The sequence below is a fragment of the Manis pentadactyla genome, chromosome 6 (assembly GCF_030020395.1).
Source record: "Manis pentadactyla isolate mManPen7 chromosome 6, mManPen7.hap1, whole genome shotgun sequence".
NCBI lineage: Eukaryota > Metazoa > Chordata > Mammalia > Pholidota > Manidae > Manis > Manis pentadactyla.
In genome coordinates, this window is record NC_080024.1 from 104,308,133 (window position 1) to 104,335,414 (window position 27,282).

The 27,282-nt window shown below is 37.9% G+C and overlaps 1 protein-coding gene across 7 annotated transcripts in view; it reads left to right on the forward strand.

Annotated features, from left to right (window-relative positions):
- The window catches only part of ZNF521 (zinc finger protein 521), a 273,380-nt gene that overhangs the window by 17,882 nt on the left and 228,216 nt on the right, over window positions 1–27,282 (forward strand). For all 7 annotated transcript variants that reach the window (XR_005028153.2, XR_008998288.1, XM_036902571.2 and 4 more), the window contains one exon: window positions 12,193–12,372. Coding sequence is in view for 4 of the 7 variants with exons in the window: in XM_036902565.2 (XP_036758460.1) it covers window positions 12,193–12,372 (180 nt within the window). In the remaining 3 variants the exon portion in view is untranslated. The remainder of the gene's footprint in view (window positions 1–12,192; window positions 12,373–27,282) is intronic.

The following is a 27,282-nucleotide window of genomic DNA, read 5'->3' on the forward strand; positions in this document are numbered from 1 at the left end:
ATATTCCCACCATCAGTGTAGGAGGGTTCCCCTTTCAATGAGTGGAATATCTTTAAGTGATAAAAGAAATCCCACTTTGGGGTAATTTAAAGTAGATACTCCAGAAGACACTTTAGATTGGGTGTGTTGGGTTGGGGTGGTATAGTTTAGGCTCCTGATGGGTCAGCAGATGCTGGGGCCAGAAGTCTTGGGATGGAAGAGCTAAGGAGCAAGGCAGGGGTACAGTGTTCCCAATGGTGCAGGGACCCTAGAGCAGCCATCTCTCCTGTCATCTCCAAGATCCAGGGCCTTAGTACCCATTCCAAGTCAAAGCATGGCTTTGTGGCACAGGGAGGAGAGTCTCAGTCTCTTGATTTTTGATTCTAGGAAGTACATTTCGTGGCTTTACATATTCTAGACTGTGGGAGGGAAAGGGACCTTCCCCACCCCTCTCAGACTCAACAGAAGCCCAAATCCAGGGCTCAGTGCTCATTGAGAGTCACCTTCCTTATTCTAGTTTTAGCTGTCAAGAGCTGAGACTTCCAGTACTGCGTGCACAATGGACCAGTGAGTTCCCTGAGAGAACCAGTGGCCAATGGGCCTGTGTTGGAATCCTGCATGCTGCTGAACTGCTCTAAGCCTGTTTTCTTACCAATAAAATGGTAAGAATCTACTTCACAGGATTATTGTTATTAAGTGACCAATGTAAGATGCCTAACAGGTATCCTAGCAAGTTATTAACTAGTAACAGCTTTTTATTCTGGATGAAGTGCACGGGGAAGCAGAGGAAGCTTGCACCTTTCATCCTCTATATGTTTCCCTCTTTTGCAAAGTCCTCTCGAGCCATCATGCAGTTCTCTGGTGGCCTTGCCTCTTCAGGTAGAGCAGAAAATGTTCCCCCTTCTGAAAACAGCCTAAGAGAAATTTGGTGAGTTTTTACATTCAATGTTTAGTAACCATTCTCTGCAATAAATATGGGTAATGGAGCTGGAGGAGATATGAGTTCACTGTTTATGGCAAGTATTTTGCATTTTTGTATTTAATGTTTAATGTTTCCACAGATGCTACGTCTGTATTTCATTTATCTGAAGAGAACCCTGTGTCAGTTGCTGTCATGCACATTTTATAGTCGGAGGGGACGGACACTGAGACCCATCCAGTTAGCATGGCTGACATAGAGAAAGAATGTAGACTTCCTGACTTGAAAATGTGCAATCTTTAATCTCATAATTTTTAAAAGAAGCCAGTGCCAATCTTCAGCCAAATCAAGAGGTGGGAAAAATTAATCTTCAGGCTACCACACCTGTGGCATTTCCTTTTGCTTTAAGCATTTAGACCTTGGTTCCCCCCTCTATTCCACCTCCCCAGAGAAAGTTATTTCTATAAGAAAAAAATATGATATTAGTCAGTTACATCTGAGAAAGAATTGAAAGCAGTGGAAATCTGACAAATCCTTAATTGTGTGATTAAAGGCTTTGGTTTCTGATAAAAAAAATTGTATACCTCGGGAAACTGATCTGGGTGCTGGAGGGGGATCCCATTGCGGGGTAAAATCTCAACAGAAATACCTACTTAGAGAGGCTGAGCAGACTTTCAGAGGTCTTCCTCTGTATCACTCAAAGGTCAGGAGGTGTGCTAGGTGGAGCCCACCGGTTTGAGTTACAGGAAGAGACAGGGGATGTTGTGCCTGCAGAGTTATTGCAGTGGATCTGCGTGGGGGTTGAATAGCCTCCTGTAAAGTCACATTGGCTCTTGTAAATACACTGTGTTGGAGAAGCTAGGGGAAAAAACAAGTTCATATCCCCCACTGGCAGTTATGTCTGAAGCAATGTCCATTTTCTTTTATTTGAAACATGTCACTTTTTCATACAAACTTTCTTTGTTGCTGTGAAGAGGTGGACACACCTGTGGGGGATGGCTTGTTCTGAGAACTGCTGGCACTTGGATGCCCTTGTGGAAGGGATCAGGCATGGCCCATCACCTTCCCTGAAAAAATGACCCCCTTTCTGATGTCTTACAGAGGATATTTCAGAGATGGCACGTGCTCTTGTTTGTGTAGTGTTGAATAAATACAGGGTTTCAAAGGGTTGGATTTTAAAAAATTATAAGTCACAGTAGTAAGATTGACTAGTTTCCTTATTATTCTTTAAGGAATGTAATATGAGATCTGGCCCCTCCTGCTCACCCTCTGAGAGCATGCTTCTTCTGCACGTATATTTACTGAAAATTATGTTTCTGTCTATTATATACAGAGAGATATATATACAAAACATTGCTGCTTATTAAATGGTGAAAAATCAAAATCATTACATATGGGTGTTTATCAGCCATTCTCCTTTACATGTGCTTGATTTGGTTGCTTTTACTTTTATGCATATTTGAGATTCTCTGATAATAAATCATCATTAAAATATGTTTACCTGTGATATATATAGTATAAAAATATTTAACATGTGCTCACATTATCTTGACAAGTCAGTATTGAAACAAAATACATGGGAGCATATTTCTGAAAATGACTACTAATTTATAGTTACTAACATAATGGCATACACGTTCACTTTTCAGTTCTATCTGGGTAGCTCTGTAAATTGTGTATTGATTATGCTAATGGTCCTGGTGTCTTTATTACTTGTCTGCAGATACATGCAGATTGAATGCACATTTGTTTTCATTCTATAGGAAAAAAGTGCATTTAAAAAATCTGTTTTTTGAAGAGATTGAGTTAAAACTAAAGAAAAACATTAATTAAACTCAAGGAAATAAAGGAAACTTAAGGAATTGTTCTAGGAAATGACAAGTGCAGTTGGAAAGTTAAAAAAAAAAGGATGCTCTTATATTTCCTTTGTTTCATATTCCTTAAGGAAAGTGTTACATTAATGGTACTAATTCAATAATGATCTATTTTTATAGTTTATTTTTGGTTGTGTAGCTTGTTGTTTTGTTTATCAGGCTGCAGGAACCTTAGACATTTAGGGTTGCATAGATCTTTTTAATTTATTAGCCCAACTAGAAGAGAACAAAATGAATTTATTTTTATTCCAAGTATACATAAATTTTCTTGTATTTTGTAATTGCTCATAAGTCATAAATCATAGCCTCACTTTTGGTCTGATCTTTCCTTATACAAACATGTATGTACCTTATTTTATAGGATTTTTCTTCTCCCTCTTTTCTCTTTTGCTGAACCATCATGTTACCAAAGCAGTTGTTTAGAAACCACTTTCTTATCTTCCTGAATTGGATCACTTCTTAGAAATACTCTCCTCTACTTGTGTGCCAGCTGTGGGAAAAAAAGAAGAAAAAAATCTCAAAAAAATTGTTTCAAATCATTTTTCACTGTAATAGCAGTTTGATTTTGTTTGAGAACCAATTGGAACTGCTGAAGGGGAAAAAGAAAAAACAAGTGTTTCAGTGATGTGACTACATTTAGTGGGATAGTAAAGACCCCAAGTGTGTTTAATTCAAAACTTAAGGCAAATCCAGTTTTCTCTGTCTTTCACATATATCATTAAAATTTAGAAGAGGAACTTCCCAAATTAAGAAAAAAAAAAAGCAAACTCACTACTGGAGGGAATTGAGTGGCAATATTGGTGATAACATTGGCTTGGTATTTATGAATGAGGTGGGAGTTTATCTTCTCAGTAGCCGTACTTTTACGTTGCAGCAAATGAATGTTTCCTGTGCAGAACAAAACACTTTCTCCTTAAGCTGGTGTTTCAGTAATTGTTGGGATAGCTAACTTTAAGTGTCCAACTCAGAAATATTGTTACAATTGGACTGGTGTTATCTGGAATAGCTGAAGTAATAAAACCACTGGTGAAGGTATCAGAAAGCAGGTACAAAGGCTTTTTGCCCCAGATTTTCTTTAGGTGGGGTGAAATCATGTTTCCTTGCTATGCTACTATAGCTGCGGCTTATTTGTTGCATTTAAAGAGAAAATACCTAGACTCTTTCCCAAATATCCATATGTCTGAAACCTAGGTTCAAAAATGTTTTATTTATTATTGTAGTTGTCTTAAGAAGCAATTCTCAGTTATCTAGCCATTATCTGCTAAGGCCTACACATAAATGCTTTTAACTAATTTGGTTTCCCCCAGAGTGGATTTTTAGTAGCTTAAAATCACTTTGCTGTGGACTAATTTGTATTATTAATTTATACCTGTATATCTGGGTATTAAAAATATTTCTTGGAATAATTCTGAAGAAAGGGTCAATGAGGCTTAGTTTAAGATTGAGCATAGAGCTAGACAGTTAGTTTTGTTCATTTCGTAGGGAGCTGGGAACTCCGTGAGATCCAGATGTGTCAGCAGCCCCTGCACAGCTCACCAGCATGGGACCGTGAGGCCATCAGGGTCCACATGAGAGAAGAGCCTCACATCCAGCAGTCAGAGATGCACAGGCCCTAAATTCCCCTCGGAACCAAATGAAACAAAACAACAAACAACAAAAAGACACTGGATAGTTCAGTGTAAATCCTTCCTCTGGAAATCACTTTGGCAGGGTGATTTTTTTCTTCCTTTCTAAGGGCAGGTGATTGTGAGTTTGCTGCCCATTTTCATCTCTTTTTCATCTGATGTTTGTCTTGTTGAAGTGTCATCATTATCTGTGGTTTACTCTATTATCTTGCACAAAAAAGGCTGCACTCCTTAAAATGAATGTTTTCATCTATTTATTTGGGATTTATTTTATTTAAAGCAGTGGTCTACCAATACTTTGTCTTGTGAAAAGGATCGTAAACTGCATGTAGTATCAGATTAACTTACTTTAATGCTTAGTGATTTTTTTTTTTAGAAGAAGGAATAAAAGAATTAGATTCAGTATCTTTTTGTTCTTAGTCAAAATTTGCATTTATTTTTCCTGGCTTTGTGTGTATTGACATAGGCTAAAGTAAAAAGAATCTCACCTAAAATCTCATAAGTCCCAATAAGTGTCATTGTGGCCCTTGCAAATATCTGACTATAGATTAGAAAGTTAGCTCATGTAATTGTGTTATTTCTGTCCAGTCTTTCTCCAGTTTGGGCTTTGTTAGGATTATGGGTAAAAACCAAAATCTGGGTGTGAAAATAGTGAGAAAAGCAAGTCAGGAGGCTTGATTAATACACCTGTTTTAAAACCAAGAGAGCAAGTCTGTCTGTAGTAGTGACTCTTTACTTTCCTAAGCCCACAATCAGTCTGAGTCCTTTAGATGCTGTTTCTGTAGTGGCTCCTCTTACTTCTTTTTGCCATTGCCTTAGTTTGCACTCTCTTTACTCCAGATTGCTCTCCCTGCTTCCAGGTTCCATCTCCTGCCAGCCTGTTCTCTCGATTACCAATGGGGCATCTTTCTAATATATAAATGAGATCAGTCTTCTCAAATCCTTCAGTGACTTGAGTCTCTAGTCTCATAGTGCTAAGGTTAATTAACATGTGAACATTTAGCTCACCTTTCCTTCATAATCGAGCTACTTCTCCAGCCTCCTCTCTGTCCCTGCCTCCCTTTCTTTGAAACCACTGAAACCAGCACCTCTCATTTGAAGAGCAAAGAACTTGCAGTTCCTGGAAAGCATCGTGATGTGTATGCATCTGTGCCTTTACATATATTTCCTCTGTTTGGAGAATCATTTTCTGTTTGTCCTCGGTGCTACCCATCCTTTGAAAGTGAACCCAGTCTGCTCGTCTTCAGGTACAGTTGCTCTGCTCTGCCCCATCTGATTTAAATGTCCATGGTCTGTGGATTCCTTCCTCTGAGCACTTAGCCTGCCCTCTGCAGTCACTGACTTACACATCCATGTCTCCTGGTGCTGGCCAGCCTGTCTCATAGCCTGGCATAGACAGAGAGATGGTAAGGTTTGAATGGCAGAGTTAGGCAACTGGAGAGGCAATGGGCCTGTAGTTCCCAGTTATCCCAAGCTGTACCTGGCCACTTTGGGGGCTGAAAGGATTCTCAAATACCTGACGCACTTTTGACCCGCTGGTTGGGAAGCTTTGTGGCAGGGACAGATCTTAAATCTTGCATCTCCAAGCCTTAGCTAAATGCCTGTTACTCATAGATGCTCAGTAAGTGTTGGTTTACTGAAGGTGTGACAAGGTGGCCATAGGAATTAAGTTTGAAGGTTAAATGACTTTAAGGCAGGCGGACGTTTATAAATACTCTGCAGGTGAAAGGTCGAGTGCTGACATTGCTTTCTTCTCAATTTCATGTTCAAGATGGACTAAATAGGACGACATTTGGATAGGATGCCGATTGGAAGAGGAGAAACTTTGTACTTGGTTACAAAGTGTGCATGTGTGGCTTTTTTTTTAACCCTCTCCCGAGGCTAATTTCCTTGCACTTAGCCTCCCCATACAATAAATTTCACTGTGTGTAGAGGAGTGGTAATAAATTCACATTTGGCATGTTCTCCTTGATAGTAGAGCATCTGTGCTACTTCTCTTTGGTCTTAGGGACCATGACAGACGTGTAAACAGTCAAGCAAAACCACAGAAATTCTAAGCTGCAGCAGCGTGATTTTGTTTAACGTGAAGACAGTTCTTTTTGTCTGAGAAGACTTTATAGACAAAGGCATGAACAAGTACATGAGGAGGCTTTTTGTTTCTTTTTTCTGTAAATCAGTTCAATAACTTTCAGAGAATGGAGTGGTTAGAAAATAAACATTGCAGAGAAAACAAAACAGCCCATTTTCATCCTTGCCCATGTGAGCTCTTTGGCCCCGTCCAGTGATGGGAATGGCCGTCGCTGCCCTGCAGGCTGGGGCCAGTTCCGGGCGGCCCATCTTCAGCCACCTCCCTGATAGTGTTTGTTTTTGTTTTGTTTTGTTTGTTTGCCTTTTCTTGACAGTAGGAAAAAATGAGGCCCCGGACTAGCAGGTGGGTGTGGGCCAGAGGGCTGTGGTGTGGCAATGCCACAGGCCTTCATGAGAGCCTGCTTGCCATTTCATAACAGTGCCATTTATTTTCCCTAAATCTGTTTCCATCTTCCGGGACTTGAAGTCAGAATGCCTGTCCAGAGCCCAGAGAGCATGAAATGATGATGCCACCCCTTGGTTGGCTAGAACTAGGAAGGGTTTCTGTTCCTTGTTCACTCTTTGTAGCCTGACGGTAACTTTTCCTCTGTTCTCAAAAAAGTGCTGAGATACATTAGTGAATGTGACTTGAACTCACTTGTAGGGTAGGGTTGCCTTTAGACACAGATGCTTTAAACAGATCATACCGGTTTTCCTTTTAGACACAGGATTTCTTAATGTGCTGGGAAACCCTAGAAGGCTGATGGTGTGTACACATGTGAGCGACATTAGGAACTATATTACTATTTGGAGCAAGAGGGCTGTTGACCTGAGGGTCATCATTTGTGATGATTTGGGACGACTTGAGGGTGGGATGCCTTTGTATGAATGATTTATTTACTTATTCATCATAGAGTTCCTGAAAATAAGGTGACTGGATTACTGCTCTTTTTATTTTCAGAAGATATCCTTGGAAGAACGAACTTAAGCGACTCTGTAAAGTAACAGAAACATTGTATGCTTACTAGTCTCCACTAATACAGGGTTGGGCCCACTCTTTCTTGAATATTTGTTTTTTTAAAGTTTTAGGTAATTAAGACCCAGGAGGTCACGGTCATCACCATGAAGCCAATAGTTTTTTTGTGGTTTTTTGTTGTTTTAGGTAGTGTGCATTCTTCAGCTGGTAGTTTCTTGCACTTCCCTGCACTGTGTGGGATGATTTAAGATTGAATAGTTCATGGCATGGTTGTCTGATCTGGTGAAAAGCTGTCTCTGACCGGAGAATGAACCGGTAGGAAATGGTCCCGTTTTAAGTTCGCATTTGTGTATGAGCGGAGTATTTTGGGTTCATTCATCTCTTGCCAGTCTTAGTTGTTAAGTAATCTTCTTGCATTCATGTTTACATCATCCTCTGAATCTTGTGTCTCTGCGGCTCGTAAAAACTGACTCAGGTTTGTAAGGTAGGGCTTCATGCTTGGAATTAACCAGGAAAAGCCTCATTTCTGTCTCCAACAAGAAGGACAGAGGGCCTGCACTGTGTACTTGCTGCCAGAAGTTTTTATAGTAATACTTTATATCTAGGCTCTGGCTCTTACCAGTAAATGTGCTTTTTATAGAGTACCAAGTTATGAATGTAGTGCAGCTACGGCATATTAATCTTACTGCAGAGACTTAATGAGGCAGTTGTTTTGTGATGGACACCATTGGGAGCAGAGAGCGACAGAGTTTTACTTTACCACTGAGCTGCAGAAATATTCCTTGCCTGGTAATAATTATAACCACATGATCTCTTAGTTTTTCTTTTTTTGGCCAGTGCTTTTCCATGCAAAAAGTGGCTTGGAAGGAGGTCCACTTCTAGGCAGGGAAATGGATTGGAAATTGGGCTGCTTTCTCAGTGGTTTGACATTTTAACTTTGATCAGACATGGGATCCTTGTTGCAGAGAGAGAAATATGTAAGATGAGTTTCAAGAATACAGACAGTCTTTGCCAGTCCACTGAGATGGCTTTTAGATATTCATTACTTTTACTTGACTTTTATATAGGTTATAAAAAGTAAATGTGGTGAAACCTCATTTTTACATGGACAGAATAGAATTTCTGCTGGTTGGCCATAAACTGATCCCACACTTGAAATTAATTGAAGTCCATGGGTTTATTGCCTCCAACACTTTTAAGCCAGTGCAATTTTTCATTTTACCCAAAGTTGAAATTTTATTAAACCAAGTTATAGCAATAACAACCCTTAGGAAGAGGAGGATGAGAAGGGAAGAACCACCTGCAGAGAACCTAATAAGGGGAAAAGAATACTTCTTTTACATTTCCACTTAAAAGTAATGCGAACAAAATTGGAAACAGAAAGCTGCCATTTATCTTTGTAATAATCATTGTGTCTTTGTTCCAAAATTAAGCCTTTTATCCTGGTCAGAACCCTATACATCCTGTGCCTTACAGCAGAAAGGGCAAGCCAGAAATTTGGCTGTGCAGGTGAGATGGTGTGTGATGGCTGCGGTGTAGCCGCTCTGGTAGCTTTGAACTGGGTTTGTAGTTGCAGTGCAGGGGGCATGTGGATATTTAAAATATTGCCCCTTGGGTGACTTTAGAGCACAAGAAGAGAGCTGGAAGAGCTCTTTTTTTTTTGTCCTTGAAGTGGTGTTGGGAGCAGGGCAGTACCTACAGGCATGGACCTTATATTTATAATCCCTTAGGTTGAAGTCAGATTTGAGTGGCTAGCAGAGTAATACAATTATTTTTTATGATTGGATCTCCAAGGACTTTATAAAAACAACATAACTAAGGCTATGTGCAATTACTGAAGTGTAGCCACCTGTGGGAAAGAAGTGGTTGACAATGTAAGCTTTCTAGAATCTTCCTCCATCTAACACACACACACACACACACACACACACACACACACACACACACACACACACACACACACACACACACACACACACACACACACACACACACACACACACACACACACACACACACACACACACACACACACACACACACACACACGTCTTTTGAATGGGTGAGGAATTAAAGTGGAGGCTGGAAAAAAAATCTACTTACAAGGAGAGAGACTGAGAGTTCAACCCTCATTACTCCAAGACATCATAGCTATAATGGCACCCACCTCCCCGAGGGCCCCTCTTAAGTGGTGACCTAAAAACAAATTCGCCAGTTGGCTGGAGATCGCAGCCTAAAGTTGCAGCAGAAGTGAGTAAGCCTGACTGACTTCAGTCCCTGAAGAATTCTCTCTGTATATGCAGAAGTGGAAGCAAAAACACTTTTTATTAGTCTTAAAATGACCCTCATTTTAATAACTAGCCACAGGGTCAGAAGCATGGACTGGAGTCGTTCTTTAGCTTTTAAGAGCTTAAGCATCAGGCATGCACTCCTGTTTGATATTTTTGACACTGGGCTTGTGTAAAGTGTCCATATTCTTAAATAATAAGGAAAGCAAGTTTTTGTCATTTTTCTCTGCATATCACTTAAAGTATTCAGTGTGTTTTCTTATTTAAAAACAAACAGTTCTGCAGACTTGATGTGTAGCATTTAAATAATCATATTAAAATTCAGACCTTGCACCACATTTCCCTGAGTGCTATCAGTTTTATGAGCAGCTGGAAACTCGTGCTAAACAACTAAAAGTATTCCGTGTGTGCATGCTGCCTTCCAACAAGTGTGAGGGCCAGTTTGCCATAATTGGGACAGTGATTTATTTTCCTGAATTGCTCTCTAATTTGGCAGTATTTTACCAGTTGGTTTCAGTTTGTTGGAGGTCTTTGAACTACTACCTATTTGTTGCATGTGTGGCTCTAGATGAAACATTTGGAACCAGCGAAGTCCAATGTGGTGGATCACTACTACACTGTCAGCTTTGGGAAATGCAGGCATGTGGGTGCTTTTCAATTTGGAGGTACCTGCTCTGTTCCCATTTACAGAAAAAATCCTGGTAAAGGGCTTTTTTACATATGCTGTTTTTCTCTTTCCTCTCCCTCTTATTGTCACTAAATAATATGTACTAAGCGCTTACCTGGACACAGTGCTGTGGTGGGCAAAGTACAGGACAAACGAGAGAGATCTTGTGATGACTCCCCCAGGAGTGAGCAATCTAAACCCCAGTATATTGAAATGGGCACTGGGTAGAGTGTTGAGATAAAAATTTTCCAGATGGCAAATCAACCGAAATTACCAGTTGACTTAAACACTACCTTCTTTTTTTAAAAAAACACGAACAAAATGACTTGCACTTTGAGATGGGAATTCTTTTTTCATGGACCCAAGAGATTATTGTATACTTTGAAATGTAAGTTGATTTTGGCTTATGTGAATCATTTGAAGGGTGGTGTGCAGTTGAGTTTATTGCAGACATGAAGAAAGGCTTTGGAACAATTGCCAGCCAAAAGGTAGCAGAGTTACTTGTGGAAGCAGGGCTTGGAGCAGCTTGGAATATGCAAAGTGCCAGAAGGCGTTTTTTTGGACAGCAGCATGGTGGTGCGGTGGCACTCACTGACATTTCTAAGAAATCTGGGCTAATTTTGATTCTGTTGGATTCTTGATTGTAACATTTCAAATATTACCCCCCCCCATGTTAAAAAAATTTGCAGATAAAGCATTGCATATTGCTTAGGTATCTTGATTCAATTCTTCTGTAATTATTTTATTGACTAATCTGTTTTGACAGGATCATTTTCTGACTTTGGAGAATTTTTGCTATTAGAAATGAATGTCCCCTAAATTCAGTCACAAGGTTATATTATCCTAATTTCCCCAAAAGAGGCATAGTTTTCTGTCTCCTCCTAACCTTTGCTTTCCTGCAAAGGAAGCAGTGGCACAATGATGCTTAGGGGTACTTTTCTAAAATGAGTCACAGGACAGCATAAAAAAGCTAAAAAGTATTTTTATTGAGCTCTGAGTAAAGATACTGCCATGTGTGTTTTGTTCTTATCTCCCCTTGCTGTTTATATATCATTCTTAGGATTAGAATGGAACTACTTTTAGTTTTCCCACTTGTTGATATTGATAATGCCAATTCAAGCTGCTTACTATAATTGCTGTTTGTATATTTTGTTTTAATTTTTGATGATTTTTTAAAACAAGACACATACCAATGTATTTACCCTTGAGTTTGTGTTTGTATGAATGTTTTACTGTGTGGTAGAGCTTATTTTGCTATCGCTGTCTGACAAATAATGGGGTAACTGTGTGTTTTGACCAGTTTATAAGTAAAGGTCAATTTTGTGCCTATGTTAGTAATTAGCGTAGCTTACTCTAGGCTTTTGGCTAATTCTGGTAATTTCCTGTGAAGGAGTATATTGAGCAAAAGGCAATTCATTCTTAAGCACCATGGTTTTTTCTTCTGCATCAGAGACTGTTTAATTTTAAAAATGATTTATCTCTCTCTTTTAAGCAAAAACCCCTAAAAAGTAATGAAAAAACGACAAGAGTTCATCTTAAAGGTGGATACATGAGTCATTTGAAAGAGGAAATGGGTAAACGGCTGCGTGGTGGAGGAGAAAAGGAATAACTTCAATCCTCATGAACTGAAAAATTTTAGGGAAGACCTACATTTGGCTCTGTAGTAAAATCTGCAGTGAATCCCTCCTATTGCAGCTTCTAGGAAAATGGTGTTTCTGTTTTTGGGAGCAAGATTAAATGTTACTTTAAAAGAACTTGTCTTTAAACCCCATACTTACAGTCTTGATTATCTTTCAGACCCCAACTGTAAACTTGAAGACAAGACTGAAGATGGAGAGGCAATAGACTGTAAGAAGAGGCCGGAAGATGGAGAGGAGCTGGAAGACGAAGCTGTGCACAGCTGCGAGAGCTGCCTCCAGGTGTTCGAATCACTGAGCGATATCACAGAACACAAGATCAATCAGTGTCAGTTGACAGGTAAACAAATACTTGTCTTTTCATACTGTTCTATTTCTGATTTTTTCAGTTTCTTCTTTTTTTTTTTTTCCTCTTCCAATTGTTTTACTCTTAAACTGGAATACCTGGGTTAAGTCTAGAGTGCTTTAGAAAATATCCTAAGATAGTGGTTTGCAGCAAACTCAGTGTCGGTCCTTCTGAGATTTTGTATTCTGCCTAGTTTTAAGAGCTATTGGGTATATTTTCATGTTCTTTTTTCTTCCTTCCTTCCTTTTTTTTTTTTAAACTTTACAGTGATTCTATGTAGGATAGAACCAATTGTGATGGCTAGAATAGTTTAAAGAAAAAAAACCTTTTGAAAATATTTTTCAAAAACATTGGCATATATTAACTTATTTTGGTTTAAATATCATTTCCTGAAAGGAACTTTCCTTGATCTCCCTCTGCCTGAGCTTGGTGCCGTTTTGTGTTTCCATAAAGCCCAATGCTTATCCTGGAATGTCACAGTTTACTGCTTCATTTCCCTCGTTCGACTGGCTTATGGATGGCAGGAACTGCGTCTGCTTCATCTTTGGGTTCTTTGGGTCTTGCACAGTGCCTGTCCCTCAGCAAGTTCTCCCTGAGGCACGGAAAGCTTTACTGCTATGCAGTTCATGTGAAGAATCTGGCTTAAAGTGACAGGAAGCATGACATGCTTAATTTAATGAGTAAATAAACTAAAATTAGTTTAACAAATATCTAGCCTTTTAAAAAATATATCCTGTAAACAATGGACTAAATGGGTCTGGATGGGACAATTTAGATAGATATTGTTTTTTTAGATTTATGGCTTTTTTCTCTATTTGAAGTTCACCCTGCTCCTATGTGTGTGTATTTGTAGTTGTCTTTCTCTGTCTTATTTTTCTACTACAAATCTTTCCTCAATTAATCATGGGTAGGACCCGGATTTACTAGACAAAGTGTTTTTCCAACTGTTTTCCACACAATACTGGTATTTTTGTAAAATTTCAAGACGTTTCCCACTTAAACCAGGTTGTCTGAACAGATTAACGTTGAAATGTTGGATTAACTTCAATCAGCTTCTTTATAAAAGTGACTGTGGCTCTTGAGGAAGGGACTTTAGTAAGTTTATTAGGCAATAGAATCTTCTTTCAGAAAATCCATTATCATAAGTTTGGGAATTGATGTAGCATATATAAACACATTGGCCATGTGCATACTTTTTGGTGGTTTTTAGGATTTTTGGTAAATTTTTGATATAATTCCAATCTTACAGAAAAATTGAAAAAATAATACATGGAAGACCCATAGACTGTTTACCTGATTCACTAATTGTTTATATTTTATTCTATTTGCTTTATACTATCCCTCTGTTTCACCAACTTTTTTCTTAATCATTTCAGAGAAGGAGACATCACACCCTTCTAAATATATCCTGTGTATTTTCTGGGAACAGTATATTCTCTTACATGGCCATAGGAAAAAAAGTTAACATTTAACACCATAAAATACTATTATCTCATTTACAATTCATGTTTAAATTCCAGCAGTTGTGCCAATGTCCTTTATAGCTTTTTTTTTCTTGTCCAAGATTCAGGATCATGTATAACATTTCCTTATCATGTCTCGTCTTTTTTTTTCATCTGTAATGATCTCTTGGATCTCTTTTTCTCCTTTCTTGACCATGGTATTTTTGAAGTGTACCTGCCAGCTACTTCATAGAATACCTGTCTATAATTAGGAGTGTCTGACGTTCTGTCATGATTAAATTCTGGCAGGAATCACCCAAGTGATGCTGTGCATCTCAGCGCATCAGCTCAGGAAGAACATGCTGTTGATTTGTCTCAGTGTTGATGATGCTAACACTGAATACTTGTTTGAGCTGATACCCACCAACTTTCTCTAGTGCAAAGTTACCGTTTTCTCTTTGTAAAGGTAATTTGTGGGAAGATAACTTTAATACTGTGTAAATATCCTCCTCACAAAATAATCCATTTTAATCCATTTTAACTCCATAAGTTTTGTGTTTATTAGTTGGCCTTCTACTAAAATTTCCTTTCCTACTCATTCATTCATTTATTCAGAATCACCTTGGCTTTGGATTTTTATTTTTATTCAGTGGGTTATAATTCATTACCATCATTATTTTGATGCTCAGATTGCTTGAGGGTTAGCCAATTGAAGTCCCGTCCAACTGGATCCATTGTTGGTTTAATATATCTTCATCATTATTTGAGGATTTGCTTAGTTTCTTCTGCAAACAGATGCTCCAGGCTCATCATGTTCTTCTCACAGCCCTGCTACCAGTGTTTTTACAAGGAGCTCTCAGTCCTTTAAGAGGACAATGGTATTTAGAAACCCATCTATGGGCACTATGTGTGCTCATTGCTATAGGTATATCATTGATTATAGACCCTCCCAGCAGACAGAATTAGGAAATGTACATGTATATTCAATATAGTATAACTGATGAAATACATATAATATAGTTGATAAAATACACATTGTATAAGTATATACACATACACATATATATATTTCTCTTTGATAAGGACCGTGTATTTGTGTTGATATCTCTAACACAATCCAACACTCCAGGTACGTCCCAGTCTTTTCCTTTCCATGTTTATCACTACCTTGTTTAGCAGTGAGAAGCTTAGCTTCTATCATTCAAAATATGTTTACTCATTCTTTGAGTCTAGAATATACATTAAGTAGTTTCAAAATTGCTTCCATCCTTACAAGCAGACCAACTATTGGAGTTTAATAGTTTATAATTGTTAATACTGTAATTTTTAGTATAACTTTTATATGCAGTGAAATCTGTATGTTGTAAATGTACAAGTTGATGAATTTTGACAAAATCCATAGTCATGTGACCCACATCTCTCTTAAAATAATTTCCAATATCCTAGAAATTTTCCTTGTACCCTTTACTGATCAATAATGCTCCATCAGAAGCTATTAGAATTTAAGTTTTATTAACTATACATTAATTTTGCCTTTTCTAGAACTTCTTATGAGTGGAAATCACACAGTATGTACACTTTTTTTTGTGTCCAGCTTCTTTTGTTCAGTGTAATGTCTGTGAGATTCATTCATGTTGTGTATATGAAGAATGTGGTTTTTTATTGCTGAGTAGTAGTCTAGCATATGAATATAACATGATTTGTTTTCTATACTTCTGTTGCTAGACATTTTGGGTAATTTTGGTTTTTGGTTATTATTCATAATAACCAAAGTTGTGAACTTTCCTATAGGTCTTTGTGTGGACATATGTTTATTTCTCTTGAGTTAATAAGTTGGAGAATTTCGGGGCCATGGTGCAGGGGTAGTGGGCTATGTTGAGCTGTATGAAAAACTTCTGACATTTTCTCCAGAGTGGTTGCACCATTTTACACTCCCATCAGCAATGTCTGAGAGTTCCAGTTGTTCATACTTCCCAATATTTGTGTTGTCAGTCTTTAATTTAGCACTCTTCTGGGTGTGTATTGGTATTATTTGTGGGTTTATTTGCATTTTCTTGATCACATATGTATAACTGGCATCATTTAATGCATTTTTTTTCTCAGAATGCATAATTTTTGGAAAATACTATTACAAGCAGACAATTAGTATGATTCTATTTTCAGTGGAATAGCTGGTGCTTTAAAGGAAGCTTTACTCAAATAGAATGAACACTGTCATTAGGGTAAAGACGTGAGGACTTAACATGGCCAGTATATATACTATGCCAGCAAGAAATCTTACCTTAGGTAAAAGTAAGTTGTTAAACAAACCTCATATTCTATTTAGTGTTTACCTTGTGTGGAGTTTCTACAATATAGTTATCCTTATGTTCAGCTCTAGGAAACAGAAGAGAAGCAAAATATATTATTCTTTTATAGCTTTACATACATATTATATATAATTCCTTTTATTTTACACAACTTTAATATCAGTGCAGAAAATGCTGGATTTTCAACACAGGGTATCATAAAGATAATCTTCACGGGTTAAATATTTTCTTCAAAATAAAAAAGAACCCTAACCCTGATAAGATAGTTGGTTTATTTTGACCTTAAGCTTTCTAAAAGCAGGGAATCTAATTTGTGCTCATTTACCACAGCATTTTAATCAAAGGTAGGAAAACAGAGGCTTTTTTGTGATTTAGTGAAACACATTTCAGGGAAGGTGAATCTGATAAGCTTCAGTCTTGTTTATTCCTGTTCAGGATGATTTTCTTGGGGAGGTGGTAGATTGATGAGGAAAAGCAGAAGTGGAGGATCAGCAAGAGAGAAAAAGAGGGAGAAACAAAATCAGAAATCATTCACATTTGTTGAAGGTGTTAAAATTGAGGCTTGAGTTAGCAAAGGGCACCCTTCTGTCTAATCTGGAAAAGGTTAAAGACACCACTTGGAAGCATGTTAATTAGAAGAGTAATATGATGCTTTTACCTTCTTCCTTGGGTTTAAAGCCTTTTTATATAAGTTGGGGAGGTCCAATTCTTCCAATTTTTGTTTCCTGCTGCTTGAGTTCACTCTTTTCTTGGGACTTCATCTCTACCTTTTTTCTCCCTGATGGACAAAATGCTAGTTTAACAAAGGAGGGTACTGCTGTTTGTTTTCTTTTTCCCTCTCAGTTTTGCTCTTTTATTGTTCTTTTTCATTCTTTTTGTCTTTTTATTTCATTAGCCCCATTTGCATCTTTGCTAATTTTCCTCGGATTCCTGTCCTTTCTTTAAGACTCTTAATTTCGTTGTCCATATTTCTCCACTTTGTTTCTCCCTGTTTTGTCGTCTCTTGTGGCTCTCTCAGTTTTTTTCTTTGCCCCTTGTGGTTTCCCTTCTGTTAATCAAGAAGTCTTTACTTAGGTGTTTAGTCTTTCCCAGCTAGACCGTGGCCTGAAGACTTTTTGGTAAAAAATTTACATGAAGAAAGAGGGAATTCTGAGTAGTGTACAGAAGGGTTAACTATACAGTAGGGTTAGGAGAGAAAGAACTCTTAAAACTTGTTGGTTTGCCAAATAACAGAAAATTGCAGTATTCTATGGTCTGATGCTTATGGGAGTTACTCAGGGTAGTTCTGTTGGCAGAGAACTGGTAGAAATCCTACCTTGAGATGCTTCACATCCTTTAACGGAGGGTTTCTTGGTAACTTGAGATCTGTTCCTTTGTTGACTTGCATCCCCAAGGGTGAGACACACTCCTTGGAGAGTACGCCCAGATGAAAACTGATTGAGTCTGTGTAAGAAGTCTGGGAGTCCTGGTAGCATCTTGCTAAGTGAGGCCTTAGGAGGTGGAACAGGATGATCAATTCTGGACCCAGATTTTAAAGTCACGTGGATTGCATATGCCCCAGGTCCATTCATGAGTAGATATCCATAACCTGGACTGGATTCACAGATAGTAGGTCTATCAGGGGACCTAGAAATCTAAGGGTCACACACACAATTCATGGAGTCCATCACTGAAGAGTATTCTGGAATGTGGGCAGCATTCCGCACAAGCATCCTGATCTAGAGAAGAACAAAACAGCCCCTAAGGACACTAAAGGACAAGGTGGCACTCACAAAGATGAGTTCCTCCTTCTTTGCCTCCCTGTGCGATTTTCCTCTAATCTATAGTCCAACATGTGTGAGTCACCTATGTACCATTCCTGCTTGAAGGATTAAGGGGAAAAGTGAAAGAAAAACATTAAATCCCACTTTTCAGTTGTAGCAGTAGATGAAAACCACCTTTCTTGTCCCAGCCTTGCTCTCTTTTCCCTGCAGGCTGGGAAGGAGAGAAGTCAACATTCAAATGCTGTTGGGGCTCTCTGGTGCAGAAGACAGATTATCAAAATATATATTTAAAGAAGGAAAAGCACAGAGAACCTCTCATTTTACTAATCCACAAACCCTATCATTTCTTGCCAGTTCCCTCAGGGGGTGGGGAGGGCTGAAAGCCAGAGGGGTCTCATCACACTTCTCAACAAAGATTTAATAGCAGGGTGCAATGGGGAAGGCTGAGGTTACCGAGACTTTATTGTGCTTACGAAACTGAGTTAAGAGCTTGAATTGTAAATCATCAAAACTAAGTTACACTTATCAGGATAAATGTGTAAAGTGTATTTGGTAATAGTGTATGTTTGTTGTTCTGAGGCATTTTTCTCCTCTCTCCTGTTAATTGGCAAACTCGAGTTGTCTGTTAAGTGTTCTTCCACATCATTAATGTGAATTGCCTGAGTGTAAATGCAGAAAAAAACTAAATAGCATTGTATTAGTTCTTAACCCTCTGGCCACTGTTGGTGAGATGAGTAGGTAGAGATATATATGTGTGACAGCAAGGCTGTAGTACTTTGGGGCAAGATGTTTCTAGGCCAGATTTACAAAGCCCTGCTTTATTGGTGGTTCCTTTACAAGTATTATAACTTCAGGTCCACATTTTTGAGGAAGATAAACTGAATTGATGAGAGGATGCTGTAGTACATCAGTATAAAGTTGTATGTTTGTTTAATTTGATTTTAAAAGTTATGAGACTTCCTGGAAGCTTCACATAGTTTTTTTTTAAACTGAAGACTTCTTGACATCTAGAACTTTCTTTTTTTGGCCAAATAATTCTTTTTTTTGAAAAGTGAACGTGGTTGTAGCAAATTAAAGACTGGTTGGTTCCACTGACAATCAAATATCCTAACAGCTCATTGTGTTGGCAGTGGGAATAAGGGAAATGTGTGTTTTATGGAATGAAGCATTATTTTCATAGAAGCTTATTGAAGCCATTTTTAGAACCTTTTTTCGATGTTTTCCCTTTCAAATCATTAGTTGAAATAAATTATATGAAATAAATGTGATATTTTAACTTTCTAGCTTATATCAATTAGGATAAAGCATTATAACTTATTTGCATATTGCTGTTAACTTGTTATTCATACTTTGTTATTAATCACTTATATATTATTTCTCTATTATTAGGCTTAAGGCACTGTATGCTTTATTTTCCTATTTCCTTCTATTTTGATCAATTCCCTGTTTTCTACCTAAAGCATTTTCTTAGATTTTAGCCTGTTCATTCTCCAAATGCCCCTAAGCTCTCCCAGTGCAGTTTCATGGCCTCCTTGGATGCCCTTCCCGGTGCCTTCTCCACATGCTTCATACTTTGTAGAACAGTGTTTTCAACATTTTGATTAAAAAAAAATTAGTATACATTTTCATCATATGTATTTATCAATAGATAGATACATGTATATATCATTCACAAAAATGGAAATTGAAAAATGAGGCAAAGATAAAATAAGCAGGTTTCTAAAATAAATTAATGTTGTTTTGAAGTCCTGGTTTGGATTCCATTATTTTGACAATTCATTTTAATAGCTGTGAGCTGAAAAAGCTGTGTCAGGAAGCCACCAAAGAGAGCATACGTTATGGTACTTTGCAGTAAGGTTCATCATTGCCAGTGGTGGATGTAAGCTCATATTTTAAATAACTTTCCTGATAATGTCAGTTTTGTTATGCCAGCTTTTGGCAGATCTGATTAAATTGTTCCTTCCCTGTCCTTTGTACAGTGGCTGAAAAGGAGCTTTTACTAGGAGTGGAAGGGCCAGATTTGTCATTTTCTGGTTGATGACTTGTGCTGGACCACCAATATCCTGCAGTTTTCCTTGCATATGCCTTTTACCATCACTTGTCAAAATCTGAGGATTTTGTGTGAATTACATTAGTTAACCTGAAATAATATGATCCATTAGTTTATTTCCTGGACATGGTAGACTCTAGTATTCTGAGATGTGGGAAGGGGCTGGAAATGTCATGGCACCCAAGCTGATGGGAGTACTGTTTATCTTTTCCCTCTCAGGAAGGTTTGATTTGTTTCTGGATGGCAGTTTATGGCTGGTGTCTGTTCTAACTGGTTGCTAAATATTCAGAATATCTAATCTATGCCAGGATGTGTACCCGATATTTCAAACATCACTGGTCCTGACTACCATTTATTAGTCATGTGAAAAACAAGTCACCAAGTCTCTCTGCTCCTCTCAGTTTTAGGGGAAGTGGTGGGGCTGAGTGTGTTATTTTCTTCCTCTGGCAGGGCCGTGACTAAGTTCTTCTATACATTTTCCAGAGAAAAAGCAATCCTCCATAATGGGTTCCAACCTCTAATCTGTTGGCTGTGTGACTCCTATTTCTGGTTTTGGAGGAAGGGTCAGTTTAACTATTCCCTGCCATGAAAGCTTTGTTATTTCCACATTGATTTTACAATGGCAGAACTTTTGATACTAGTATCTAGTCTACCATTCTTTTCTTGATATATTTGCTTGTGAAATTCCCTACCAAACTGGATGTAATAATTCTCTTTAGGTCCATATTTCCTTGATGTCCATTGAATGCTTCTGGGCATTGGAATTTATAAAAGGACTGTACTGATGAGTTATGCTTTCTCCCTATGAATGATGAATTATTACATGTATTAATTTATTAAGATTAAGTAGTAATGTTGAAGGGGTAACTTAAGAAATATTTCTCTATTGTTGATGTGCATTTTAAAACAAGTGTTTTTAAATGCTTTAATTTCTTGCATGTGAATTGCAAGAAAGCTGCTGAGTATGAATGGAAAATTCCTGAAGGATGAAGGTGAAATCTAGAAAGAGGAAATAAATGGGTGCATTCACTATTTTTTACAAGTAAAACCTAAATGGAAAATAGCCTGGATTAGCTATAACTATGTTTGCAAATTACCTGCTCCTTGAATAATTTGAGGTTTTTGAAATTAGTGTTTTGAAATGAATAAAAGCCAAGAAGATAATTAGCATTATTTCTGTATAAGAGAATGTTACCTTTGGATGTCTTGTGGAACCACAACTATTTTAGATAAATGGTTTTCCCTTAGTTGTATAATTGATAATGAATATATAATCATCTAATTCTGTGGTTTCAGGATATATTTGCCAAAAATTGTAAATAAAATGTCAAGAACACAAACCATGGGAGAATTAACTTCAAGAATTTCCACCGCATCCTTGATGGTCATTGATGGTAATTAAAGCTGTCAGTTTGTCCCTGCGGAGAAGTGTAAAAATTATAAATGAAGGGCTGTATTTGGGATGTGGAAACAGTAGGGCCTCTTTTTTTGGGAAAATGAATTAAAAGAGGCCAACTACTTCCTATCCCCTATGCGGCCATTCTGTCTGTCTTTTCTAAGCAGGGCAATGTTTAGCTATTTGGATACAGTTGTGCACACACAAGGGCTCTGCCACATGTAGCCTGTTCTCAAATGTGAAATTCAACATGATAAAGCTTCAGATGTTGAGTTTTTACGTGTTTGTATGACTGCACTTAATTTTTCTTTTTACTCTACTTCAGATGTTTGCGACGGGTATCTACTTCCTTTAAAAGGTAGTGAGCTGGGAAAGAAGCTATGAAAAGTAGGCTATTTCCCCATCCTTTCTCTTTGTGCTAAATCTGTGGCTGGGGATCTTGTCTTTGGAGATTGGCAGCAATGTCACAGAGATCTATGACCTCTTAACAGGCCCTGGGAGGGGAAGGCCAGGCTTGCTGATTGCTGTGCCTCAGGGCTTAACTCCTGTAAACTTCAAGGAACTGGGCTGGAGCTCTTCCTTCCTCTCCTCCAGCTTCACCTTCAGGGGAAATCCATCGATTAGAAGTGATTATTCCACAAACTCTGAACCCTTTTCCCCTCTTTGTTCCAACTGGAGCTTCTCAAAGTTTAAAGGGATTGTGTCTCCTGGGTGAATTGTAGAATGAATTTAAGTAGATTATCGGGTAGAGCTCTTTGAACACACATTAGAAGTGCTAAAAAATATATTTGGAACAGAAGGAAGTGTTTGAAGCTAAAGGATAAAGAAACATTTATTTCAATGTAATTTTAATGTAATTATATGGGATATTTTTGAGCTAATGATTAGCTGTTGATAATTATCATTATCAAAATAATGATATTTTTGAGCTAATAATTAGATTCTACTAGAATATAGAATCATAGTAGTGCTTCAAACCAAGAAAATAAGGGTCATTGCAACAAATGGACAAATGTGTCAAATCTGGATGGTCAGTAGGACCCTGATGGGACTGAAGACACTCATAAATGGCTGGGTTTATAAATGTCCTGTAATAAACACCAAGATTCTACTAATTGATGACTTTAAGTTTTTCTCTAACTTCTTTAACAGCAAAAAATGATATTCATCTAATTCTTTTTTTGCATGTGTGTTATATTTGCCTATGGACACTGTGGACCGTATCTAAATTATATTTAATACTGCATCAATATAATTTATCCCCCTCTAAAGAAATCTAATTCTTGGATTCTACCTACCCAACAGAGCAGTATTAGCTCCCCCTTGTGACTAAATAAAATTGTAGAAAAGGGTGATTGGGGTGATGAACTTCATTAAGTTTAGTATTTAAATGCATAATTAATATCAGGATGCCTGCAGTAGGCATGTAAACTGAACTATTTTCCAAGTAAAACCTCAAATTAGTCTTGAGAAATGTCCATTTTCATATCAATTTATCTACATAATGAAGGCTGGGTTATCTTACGTAGCTTTCTTGGAGTTATGTCCATTTTAATGACCCCAGAGCTCTTGGGTTTCTGATGTGGGAGATACTGGAACAGAGGGTAAATATTCAGATCTTCTGTGAACTAGGAGCTGATTGCAAACGCAGGAAACAAAACACAATAAGAGCAGCTACCAATTTACCTATTTCTATGATTCTTGTAAAACAGACTTTCTGTAGAAAAGGTTATCATTATTAAAATGATTTAAAAGAAATACTCATTCAGAAAAAGTGTTATACATTCAAACACTAGGACGTATCTTTTTTTGTTGTATCAAGAAAACATTTTTCCATTTAATTTATGAATCATTCAAAGTGTATATATTTATTACTCAGATTGCCTTTCAGTTGAGCTTTTATAGTTTAATTTATAAAACTATAAATTTCCTTCATAATTAAATGATCAGGTTGATAGTTGAAAATGCTTTTATAACCTTTCTGAAAAGAAATCTGTCAACTATGTCATATACTTACTATTTCTTCTATGTAATTTTATTTTCTATGAAAAGTGTTTGCTTTTCACTAATGTTTCATAACACTTATCAGAAAGTAATGTTCTGTGACTATCTGATCTGGTTAATATTATATATTGAATATTATATATTGTATTCAAAGTGGGAGATTTGAAATTTCATCTGAGAGCTAATATTTGAGTTCTGTTGCTCCGCCTATTCTGCATAGTTTCTCCCTGTAATTTAGCTGCCTCCCTTCCACTCCCCATACACCCGTCCATTTGCTCTTCTTCCATTTCCAGGGCTTCATTTTTAGGGCATAAGCCTTAGCTCACTGGTTTGTGATTTCCTTTTATTTTTCGACCAAGGTACCTCTCTGTATTGGGAGAAAGGATACAGTGTTCTAAATGCAACCAGTTCTTAGTATCATCTTTGGCTCATTTAAATCTAAAGGAAGCTTCTTTTGGAGTTATTGATAGTATTTTGCCATTTGGCCTGAAGCGATGGTGTGGTTATCATGCACCACAGCTGAACACAGTTTATTTCTCCCCCACCTCAGTTTATTTCCCTCTCCTTCTATTACTTACGCTACTTCCTTCCTTCCTCAAGCAAACTGCCTGCCTGCCTTTGCAGTTCATTTGTCCCAGTGCCCAGCAAAAGAGCCAAGGACCATGCTTTGCCTTACCCTTTTGCTAGTGGTCGCTCACAGGTGGAGCTTAAGTTGGTGTCTAATGATTAAATAGCAGCGGCTTTCTTCTTGTAAGCATCAGTTTAAAACTGATAGGTGTTTATTAATACGAATGTTGGAACATTGACTAGATCCTGCAGTGTGGCTTAGTATAATTAAAGGTGTATGGCACCATTTCTTGCAACACTGAGAAGACCATGCAGAGATAGTGAAATGAATAGCCTCTCTCACTAGTTTGTTCTCCCAGATAGTACTATCCATTTATCATAAATTCAGTTCACTAAGCATTTATGAAGATCCTACTCTTTGTTCAGCAAGTACTGGAAATACAGGGCATAGGATCCTCTAGGATTTTCTAGGAGAAAAATGGTTGAGAGTGGGAACTCTGAGCCAAGCTTAGAGCTCCAGAGATGGTTTCCTGGAGCACCTTAAGCCTTTACTGATGACAAAGTTAGCTAGGGGAAGGAAGGTGGGGAGGGGCATTTCAGGAAGATAAAAGAGAAAGAATAGGGGAAAGATACAGAGCAGTATTCTCTGGGGCAACTTCACGTTAGAGTAAAAAGCACAAGATAGGGAATTAATGTGAAAATATGAACCTGTTAGTTATCTATTTTTATGTAATAAATTACTCCAAAACTTTTTAACCTAAAAATCATGTAGTATCTTAAAGTTTCTGTAGTTCAGGAATTTGGGAACTTCTTCCCTGGGAGATTGTGGTTCAGGGTCTCCTATGAGGTTGCAGTCAAGGGGCTGGCTAGGGCTGCAGTTACCCAAAGGCTGGAATGGGGCTGAAGACCCATTTCTAAGCTCAGTCACAGGACTCCTGACTGTAGACCCCAGGTCTTCATCACATGGCCACCCTACAGCATGGCTCACAGCATGGCAGCTGGCTTTCCCCAGAACAAAGTATGAGAGGAGAGAGAGAGGAGGAGAAGGAAGGAGGGAGGGAGGGAAAGAGAGAAGAGGAAGCTGCAGTGTTTTCTGTGACCTAGTCTTGGAAGTGGCCTACCATTACTTCTACCATTTTTGTTGTTGGTCACACAGACCAACTCTGGTGGGATGTGAGAGAGAATCACACAAAGGCATGACTACCAGGAGCTGGGGATCATTGGGAACCCTCTTGAAGGCTGGTTACTTGCCAGGAACCAAGAAGTAAAGATAGGGTCTGCCCACAGTGGGCTATGCTAAGAACTTAAATTTGGTGTTCTGACCTGTGCTTTTCAGACTGTTCTGAGGAGCCGCACAGACGTCAGCCAGGTAGGCGTGGAGGTAGGGAGCTGAGTTAGCAGGGATCCTCCGTTCCCTGCAACCAGGACAGCCCAGGCTGGAATTGTTTTACTGGATATTCAAGTTAAGATTTCATTTGAATATTGAGTTGGAAGCTTATCAATGTTTGATAATTACTGTTTTAGGCAGTAGGTACCCATGAAGAGTTTTATGCAGGGGTATATATGCTTAGATTGGACGGCACGTGGAGAGTGGATTAGAGGGGGAATTGGGGAGGAGGCAGGGATTCCAGCTAGGCAACTCTAGCGGTTGCACTAGTTAGAGAATATGGGGCCAAAACCAGTGCAGTGGTCCTAGGAGTGGAGAGGTGGGTCTAATGCAATAAATATTTGGGAATCATCCAGATGCAATAATTGATTAGTTGTTAGATGTGAGAGCAAGGAAAAGATCTAGAATAAGCCCAAGTCCCTGAGTTCCTCAGGTGCATTGGGTGGCCAACCCCTGGTACCAGGAATGAAAAAGAAGCAAGTTAGGAAGGTAGGATGGTGAGTTTCTCCTCCAGCTTATTTCTGTTTCTGATCCAGCTGCTTCTCTCCCCCTCACTTTAATAATGAAGATTCTCCTGCCCTCAGGCTGGCTGCTGTTTAAACTTTGGCTGCTGGATATAAGGCCAATTTCAACTGGGGTCCTCATGGCAAGTGGAAATGATGGCTTGGAACAGCAAAATGTAGAAAAACTTCAAAGCTGGCTAGTGTTCTTTTCTTTCAAGATGAGGAATTTTGACATACATATTTTAATGCCTTATGGAAATCCAGCAAATGGATGCCAATAAGAGTGCTTTATTCTCACAGGATTAGTTTATAGTAGGTTTTTCTTTTAGAAAATGTATACTGAGGTCCATTTCTATAGGAAATCTTATTACTTAGGAATTACTGGTTATGCCCACCAGCACCCTCTGCCCCCCCCAAGAGAAGAAATTACCTGGAAGATTTAATTTTACTATTCATTTTTTGGAGTCTCTGACCACCTTGTGAATCTTAACAGGCTGCTATTATGGCTGATTTTCAGACTTGCAGTTTCCCATCATCTCCCTTAGTATTATTTTCATTAAAAATTCCATTAGCTTTAAAAAAAAATCAATGTAATCATTCAGTAGTAATTAATTTGTACCAACCTTCAAAAGGAAAGATGAATTAACAAAACTTCAAAAATGTTAAAATGAGTAAAAAGAGTTGTGCGGTTAATGGGACTAGTAGAGATGTCAGGATAATGGATAGAGGGCTGGGCTCTGGCAACTGGCCAGCCAAAATGCAAATCTCACTTCTAAAGCTAGCTCTGTGGCCTTAGGCAGAATACTTAAATTTTTAATCTCAAATTTCCTTATCTGGTAAGTAAGGACAATAATAAAAAGGTAATCATATTGCCTACTTCATAGAGTTGTGGTGATTAAATGAGATACTAGGTGCACTGTCCTATTAAGGTGTTTGGCACACACAGTGAATGCTCATTATAAATGTAATTATTAGCATTGGTATTATTAAAGGTGGTAATGATTCCTTTAAGAATAACTCATGTGAATCCAATTTCAGATTTGAATGTCTCCCAAAATCCTGAGAGGTTTTGAAAGAGTTAGTATGAGTTAATATTTGGCAGTCTTAATGGGGCAAATTTTGGAAATAAGAATTAGTTTAATTAAGTGTGCTCATCATTCTAGTAAGACCTTAATATTTAAATTTTACAGAATAGAAATCATATTTTGAGAATAAAGAGAGGTCCTGCTTCTATATGACATTTCATTCTATACAAAATATTCTATACAAAATATTAAAACTTAAGGCCCTGATGCAAGCTTTTGGCCTGCACTTTTGCATAAGAAGTAATTGTCCAATGGATATCATTGAAACAGGTTATACTTGTAGCTTATTTATTTAGTGGCACAGACTTTTCCTATGCATCTTTTAGAATATTAAAAAAATTCTTCCTGGTTTTGTGAATTAGCTAAAAAAATATAAAATGTTAATTTTAGGTGAGTGC